The sequence below is a fragment of the Aythya ferina genome (genome assembly GCF_964211825.1).
Source record: "Aythya ferina genome assembly, chromosome: 1".
NCBI lineage: Eukaryota > Metazoa > Chordata > Aves > Anseriformes > Anatidae > Aythya > Aythya ferina.
The window spans coordinates 107,750,225-107,758,299 of NC_140296.1; the positions used below are offsets into that span (position 1 = coordinate 107,750,225).

Genomic DNA, 8,075 nt, shown 5'->3' on the forward strand with positions numbered 1-8,075 from the left:
TCTGCAGTTGTACTTTTCTGCTGTTCTTTGTGGCTAATGGGACTGAGTATTTGCTCTTTTTTATTGTAATCCAGGCAATTCTGAGCAGTAGATTCATTGTTCAGGCTCCTGTCCAGGGCTAGGCTATTTACAGAAGAATAAAAAAAAAAAAAAAAAAAAAAAAAAAAGAGTTCCCACACAGCTCCCCTGCTGTGATCCCTAAAGGAAACTGTCACAGGATAAGTGATGAATGTATCAGTATCTCTTCTTTGTGATGTGAGTGAGTGTTATTAATGGAATTTGCTTTCCAGCATCTGGAAGCACAAGGAACAGGTTAGTGAATGTGTATATCCAGAGAAGGGCACCACGAGTGGAATCAAAGCAAGAGGAGATACGGATTTATAGCATCTACTCGATTTCAGAGGAGTCATCCATATGTGCACTTGTATATGTACAACAGCAAAAACTGTGTTTATGAAAGTGGAAAAGTCAGTCAAACAACTACCACGGCCTACCTAATGCTAAGTCAACTCAGACACTGGCTTACCTTAGATGTGTGCATAGCTGTAGCCTTAAAACATCTCTCTATCCATTACATCCACTGGCTGGGCATCACAGCACCAGGATTGGACTGCAAGCTGGTGTTGGCTGCTCGCTTCATACCACGAGAAGTGCCACCCTACCCACATAAAGCCCAACGCTGCTGTCTACCACGCTAACACAGACCTGGCAAAACCACGCAAATTGAGATCCAACACCTGCCCCACACACCGTGACACGCAACAAAGAAGTTGTCTTAGCTGCTGTGAAGGGACAGATCGAGCCTTGAGTACAATTAGCAGGTTTCCTCTAGAAGTCACTGAAGTCCTCTGCGCACGGAATCCAACAAAGACATTTTAATAGCACGCTTTGAAGTGTGAGTGCACTTCACAGGCCTGTTTTATTTGATCATACACTTGCTTTTATGATTCGGATCAAGCGTATACAGCAGGCTTAATATTTGCCATGCTGTCTCTGGGGAGCCCATCACATAAGCACATAACAGAGTTTTTCAGTCTTCAGTCATCACGAGCAGAACTTGCAATTGCTGGAGATGGTAAGAATATATCACTGAAAACCTGAGAGTTTTTCAAAAAAGTAAATTATTTCTGAACACTTACTGCTTTTCAAAAGTACTCAGTGGAAATATGACAAGAAGATATATATACCTATAGCTTGCTTATTTTTTCTCTAAAAATAATCCTCAATACCTGCGTCTTTCATTTTTCTCACCCCAACTTCTGACTGGTCAGCTCTGCCATGCACACCATGGATCCCTGCACCCCACCCTGGTTAAAAGCCTTCTGTTTTAAAAGCTCCCATTTGAAATAAAATATTTGAAAACATTACTATCATTATTAAACAATGAAAAGTGATACATCATTTCCCCCTGTGCTTGTCAGGGAATGATGAAGTTGAATAGATACTTGTAGGAACCTAATGAAAGTTTAAATTAGCACTTCTTTGCTGTTGTTACTAATATGATCTGACCTGCTGTACCAAAGGCCCATACAAAATATATATTATACCTGTCCAACATATAACTATTTCTGAGATAGCCAAGGGTACTCAGATTCTGTGGTAAGCCATTTTTCCTCATCTAATATTACATACTGAATAAAAATAATAGAAAGTCTGACAGAATTTTCTTTCCAAACGTCTAACTGGATTTCAGACATAGTAATCATAATTATGTACTTATATCAACAGAAGAAATGCATACACAACCCTTAACTGCCACATACTCTATTTTATTATATCCTCTGTACATGCTCATCAAAAATATCCATTTCTTTCCCTTCTCACTTACTATTATAGTTCATCTTATTATTTCTCTTTTAATTCTCTTGCATGTGTCAATTTATGAGACCAATCATGAGTGCTGACAGTATGTAAATTAGATCCAGAAGAATATAAGAAGAGATTTCTCATTTCTCTGTGAGATTTAACAGGGATAAGGAAGAGAGTGAAAAGATCCTTCTGGGTATCTGCAGAACTCAGATAACTTTTATTATGGTTAAAACAGTTTAACCTCTTAATACCAGATGTGTTTTATTGCTCACACAGCTGTTCCAACAGATTGTTTTCCTGAACCAAAGAGGAAAGTAGGTAAGATCCAGATATTTTAAGTGAAATTCCATTTTAATTATTTCTTAATTAAGAGGACATTGTTCAATTAAACAAAATTACACTGTGAAAAAAATGGGATCAACTGGCTAAAGAGATCAAAACACGACACTAAAATGGATTTTAGAAGGATATGCCAATAAATAGAGTGCATTGAAAAAGCTGTAAAGAGGACAAGACAGAAGACACTTTTTCTCAGGTAGAAAAGTAGTCATTTCGGTTTACTGCTGTTCTGATATTAACTCTAAATGGCAGTTCTGCTGTTAGCCAAGTGATGTACTTTCACCGAGTTGGAGCACACTACCCGTTATCCAACTCGTCCGTCACAATTTTGCTTTGCAAGATGATAACAACACAAAAAAGGAACAACAGAAAATACATAAAAACCTTCATCTATGATTCCATATCAGTCAAATCAGTTTTTGTAAGCTTACTGAATTTTTACCTTTTTTAAATTTTATTTTCTCATTAAAACTATGTGCAAGCTTATGAAAATAGCACAAGAATGTTGATTATTGTTTTTTATTTAGTCAAGTGAGAAATACTTGAATTTTGCAATGAAGTCCATGGTTCTGACTGATTTTCACACACAAAAAAAGTTATGCAAAGTTTCTTAGAACCTTACACTGGAAAGCAAACTTCTTTGAACCAAAGCTCTTAATTACTCCTGCATCTCTGGGAAGACAAATAAACAGTGAAGTGAAATCACCCAGCATTCGGGAAAGCGATCGAAGTGCCTTTGATCTCATTGAGATTTAGCATTGTCTTAGTCCACCTTATGGAGATCTATTGAGGGAATCAGTTGCTTCTGAGGACTTAATATCCTGACTAGATATATATATATATTTACCTCAAATTAGCTCTAGTCTTGTCCTGTTGACTGAACGCCCGCTAGTGGCCAGTGAATGCTCTTGGAGTACACCATCCAATTTATTTTCATCCGACAAATGTGGTCTGCCTACTCCAAGACCACAACATGGGGAAATGATTTTGAGAGGTTCACTGCTAACACATATTTCTGATCTGAACTAACGTGCCAACGAAGACATTTTCTGCGTATCTTAGTTGGTACTTAAAAAAGAACATTAACTATGCTTTGTTGATCCTACTCATAAAATGTAATGGCTTACATTCCAGGCTGTATATATGGATGCAAATATGGGCCACGGATATTTGCTCACAATCAAACATACACAAAAAAAAAAAAAAAAAAAAAAAAAAAACACGAAACTGAACAATTCGGCAGAAAAGACAAGACAGCTGGTCCCATGAGGAAGGAGACTCAAATTACTGAGTACATTGAAATAATCAAAATTAAGTCATGGAGTTAAATAAGAGGCTTGTGCCTCTGAGGGGAGCAGGAGAGGTTAGCTGTTAATTGTGAAAAGGGAAAACCATTTGGCAGTTGCTTTTGAAAATGAAGTTCAGTGAATTTTACTGTACAGGGACTGGTTCATTGCTAGTTACCCCCTGTGGACAGAACCATGGGATTCAATTCATGAGACTTCTCACCAAGTGTTCCTGCAGCTACAGTCACCATACTGTGAAACCCAATGTAGAAAATGCAACTATTCTGATAAAAAATGCAAAGACTGGTCCAGAAAGTTAATTATTTTGCCACTGTATTCATGCAATTAAATTAAGGACACATATTGTTTAATGCGCAGGAAGGACTCGGAAAGGGAATTAGTGCAGTATAGTGAATAAATAGAATTGTGAAATGATTTCTACAGCTCTAACAACAAAGCCTCAGCGGAAAGATAGGATTGCAGAGCCCCTTCCATAACAAATGAGCATTTCAAAACCTGGCTCTAATCCTGCGTTGTGGGTGGTGTCCAGTACAGTGATATTCTGCTCAGTGGAAAGCAGAAAAAAAAAAAAAAACAACACTATTTTTCTGCAGCTTTAATTCTTCCTCCTCCATCCCTTCTTTTCAAAGTGCATTGCAAGTGTTAACTACAACTTTACACAGATTACTGTAGGCAGGTCATTTCAAACCTGTTGTGCCTGGACCACAAGCCCACAGGGCTCCTTTTTGCTCGCAAACATGAGGTTGCCAGTGCTGGGGGACAGTGGGATGGGCGTGCAACCTGCTCACAGCATCAGGCAAGTGCAAAGGAATGGAGAATAAGGCGAGGGAGAGGCCTAAAACACTGCCAGAGTTACTGGGACAACACCAGTTAGACACAGTGCTCCCTCCACCTGGTACTCCAAGGGAAGGTTGTTAGTTCTTTATTGCACTGCGCAAACCAACACCGCTCAAACACCTATTTCTGTCTCATGTGTAGGAGAAATGTATTCTGTATCCTATGGTATACTCTCCCTTCATTCTACATCGTTGGTGACAACAAAACAAAAGCGAATCTCCTACATGTTTCAATTCTAATGTCTCACTTTTTACTGTTTTTAGATTGCTTGCATGCACCTACTGTCCTTACATACAGGGGCTCAGAGACTTAAAAAGAAAATGCTGCACGTGAAAATCATCTAAGAACATTTTCTTTAGACTATAACTCTTCCTAAGTCTTCAAAGGACCCTTCAATTCAAACTTCAGGGAATTTTCAGGGTATTTAAGGATAAGTGGATACCAAGGAGTGGAAAGAAGCATACACTGGGGTTTGCACGAGGTCTTGAGCATACCATGTGAAATTAACCACATTATACAGCTACACATTTTGCTGAGGTGGTCTACACACTCAAGGCGAGAAATATTTATGTATTTACGTACCGTAGATGCCAACGTTGGTGTCTCTGTGAGCGTTCAAGGTGCAGGGACCCGGGCGGTGGCCAGGGTCTGGGGGCCGCTGCATGCGGCGTGCGGGGGCTGCCCCGCGCCGGCCCCACCGCAGGGCACGGCTGGGCCCCGCAGCCTCGGGGGCAGCCTGGGGAAGGGAGGGCGAACACAGCACGGCAGGGGGCGGTGAGGGGAGCGCTGCGAGGAGCGGCTCTGCACGGACAGCAAGGGGAGAGGAGGAGGAGGAAGAGCTGGAGCTGCTCCAGGCAGCGGAGCAGAGGTTGCCCTGCAGCCCCTGGAGTTGCCACGGCGGAGGAGGGGGAAAGAGCAGGAAAAAGGAGCGGCGGGGAGGAGCCGCCATCCCTGGTGTGGGCTGAAGGGGCTCTCAGCAGCCGTCTCTGAGGAGACAGCAGCTCTCCCTGCCCTTTTTGAGAAGGTTTTTATGTGCTTACCCAGCGAAGGTAGAAGCTGGGCAGGGCCTCTGAGCCTGATGTGCAGCCGTGCAAAAACGAGCACATCATGTACACAACAATTAGGAAACAAAATAAAAGGTAGCTGTACGTGCATTTGAACGCATCACAAAGCAACAACCAGCAAACAAACGAGGTTCCTAAAATACATGCCAAAAAGCCTTTCCAAAAGCAGAGGTAACTAGTTGGCAGAACACATTATACATTGCATCACATTATCAGAGTGTTATGAAGTCTAAAAATTGCAGTTAATTAATATGGCATTCAAAAAAAATAAATAAAATAAAAAGGCTTCCTGGTTTTATTTCCTTCTTCTTAAAAGATAAAGTTCACACGTGAAAGACGTACATTAACTTTAAATATAGGCAAACCATTTATGGCAGAGATAACAGCTTTAAAAGGCCAGTATGGACTAAATTGCTTTTCAGTGAGAAGAAGCTGTACAGTGAACTGGAAAATCCATGAGCTTTTAACACAAGTTTTTACCATTTGATTTGAGAAAATTTCATCTATTTATGGCACCCTGGGCCTCTACGTGACAGAGCAGAATGCAGCTGCTTCAGCTTTTCCTGCTACTATTATCAGAGTACTGACACAAGGAATTTTGACCTTTTATCCTCCTTCCAGGTAGGGTAAATAACATGCCTAAATAATGTTTTCATTTCAGGCGGAATAGTACATCATTACTCATGTGGATATATATTTTGCAGAACCTGGTGAATAAGATAGCACCATGAAAACACCGTTATGCTGCCTTGTTTCTCTGCCAGAATTAGTGCTTCTTGATGTGCCTGGGAATGTTTACAAAACCAAAGCATCATATTCTAAAGGCTTGCAATAAATCAACGGACCATAATAGTTTTCAACCAGAACATTTAATTATTTAGGCATAGGCAATTCATTCAGTGGGTTTTAAATGATGTTCTAGTGGGTAGAGAACAGATTATGATTGTGAGTGCAGTTAAATGATGCCAGTCTGTCATAAGTTCCTGTGTTACTGCAGACAAGTCATTTAGGATTATATTTTCAAAAGTTCTTTGGCACCCAAAGATGCAGTTAAGCACACAGGAGATTTTTCTGCAACTATTGGAACAGTAACAATGAAGTCCCATGGATTTTAACAGATGCTGCAGAAAACTCTATTGGCAACCTTTTTGTCAATAAAAGTTCAAGTGTCTTAGAAAATAAAGCTCTTCAACTATGAACATGTAGAATCTATTTTTTTCAGTGATTTTGCAGCACAATCGCACAGCATAATGGTCAGTCAGTGTGTCAGAGCCCCACAATGAAGTTTCTGAGTGGTTTTACTTTGAAGTTAGAAAAAAAAAGTAACTGTTTTCTCATCCAACCTACATTTTATTTTATATTGATTAATTACTAGGTCGCAAAAGTCTCCACATTCTATAAACAATATAATATTATACATCAGAAACAATCCAGAAAAAAAAAAAAAAAAAAAAAAAAAAAAAAAGTTATAGTAAAACAATACCCTCTAGCTCTTGTCTAATTTCATAATTTTATAAAGTTGCAAGAGTCATCTTTTCTGTGGGGCCACGCACAGTGGGAGCAACTATTTCTACAGCTGGTAGCTTGTCTGAATTCTCCCCAAAACGATAATTAATTTAGGAAAGAGGAAAGAAAGAACAGATTTTGATTTTAGTATCCCCCTCTTCTTTACTTTACACATTTTTCACAGCAGCCCCAGCATTCAGACCAAGACTGTTTTGATCTTCCTGTGGAGTGGAGGAATGAAAAAAAAGAGACAGACAGTGATCATTTCGTCAAGACTCAAGTTTCAGCAAATGCGGTATTTCCCAAAGCCTGATCCTTGCATTCTCCAGAGCAGCCCACATGTTCTCTGCTTTCCTCTTGGGGTCTACAGAACATGGATGGGTAGACCGATGCTTTGCTCTTCACTCCCACATCTATGACAGTAGCTGCTACTTTTTTTGACAATCCTATTGCCTTTTGGAGGGCTAAAAGTTAAACTCACACTCCTTAGGATTTTGAACAAAATAATTGCTTTGCCCAGCAGCAGTTAGGGCCTGCCACCACCCAGCTCCATACACAGTAGAACCACAAGAAGGACTTGGTGCATAGCTAATAAGATCTCTCCCTGTGTCTTCTGAAGCTTTCCTTACACTAATGGAAATTTGGCTACTTAATTTAAGAAAACTTTCTGAGGTTTTTGTCTTTCAGCAGGGACAAATTGTGAACTAGGATCTGATTACTGAAGTGTAACTGCTATTTTTGACTGATGGAGAAACAGCTAAATTATCATTTTAGGAGTTTATCTCAGCTGCAGCATTATAAATTTGAAAATGTTATGGCTTTTCTTTTAGCTTAGTATGATAAAAATGTGAATATCTCCACGTATTAAATGTTATCTTCTACAGAGCGTTATTGCTTAATATTTCATCATACTTCATAAATTAAAGCAGAAATGTTAAAGTTAACTTCTTTTTTCCTGAAACAAAGCTACCAGTGGACTTTATTAATATACGGTTGCTGTACTCTGCTGGGGCTATGTTTTCCTTTTATCAGAGTAATATGTTCTGCTTATGCTTTTGCAGCCACATAGATTTATACATTTTGTATTTTAAGATAATATATTGAACTTAATATTGTTATGCAAAATGTGTGCTTAAAGTAAAGCATAGCACTCTTATTCCAGACTCTGAGAGTAAAATGCACTGAATTTGCATAACATTTAGCAAAGTTAAAT

The 8,075-nt window shown here is 39.4% G+C and overlaps 1 protein-coding gene across 9 annotated transcripts in view; it reads right to left on the reverse strand.

The window, feature by feature from the left end:
* Positions 1–5,341, reverse strand: part of LOC311420745 (uncharacterized protein) — a 154,216-nt gene extending 148,875 nt beyond the window's left edge. For all 9 annotated transcript variants that reach the window (XR_014684527.1, XR_014684528.1, XR_014684529.1 and 6 more), the window contains exon 1: positions 4,875–5,341. Coding sequence is in view for 6 of the 9 variants with exons in the window: in XM_084491941.1 (XP_084348067.1) it covers positions 4,875–5,241 (367 nt within the window). In the remaining 3 variants the exon portion in view is untranslated. The remainder of the gene's footprint in view (positions 1–4,874) is intronic.
* Positions 5,342–8,075: the final 2,734 nt, after the last annotated feature.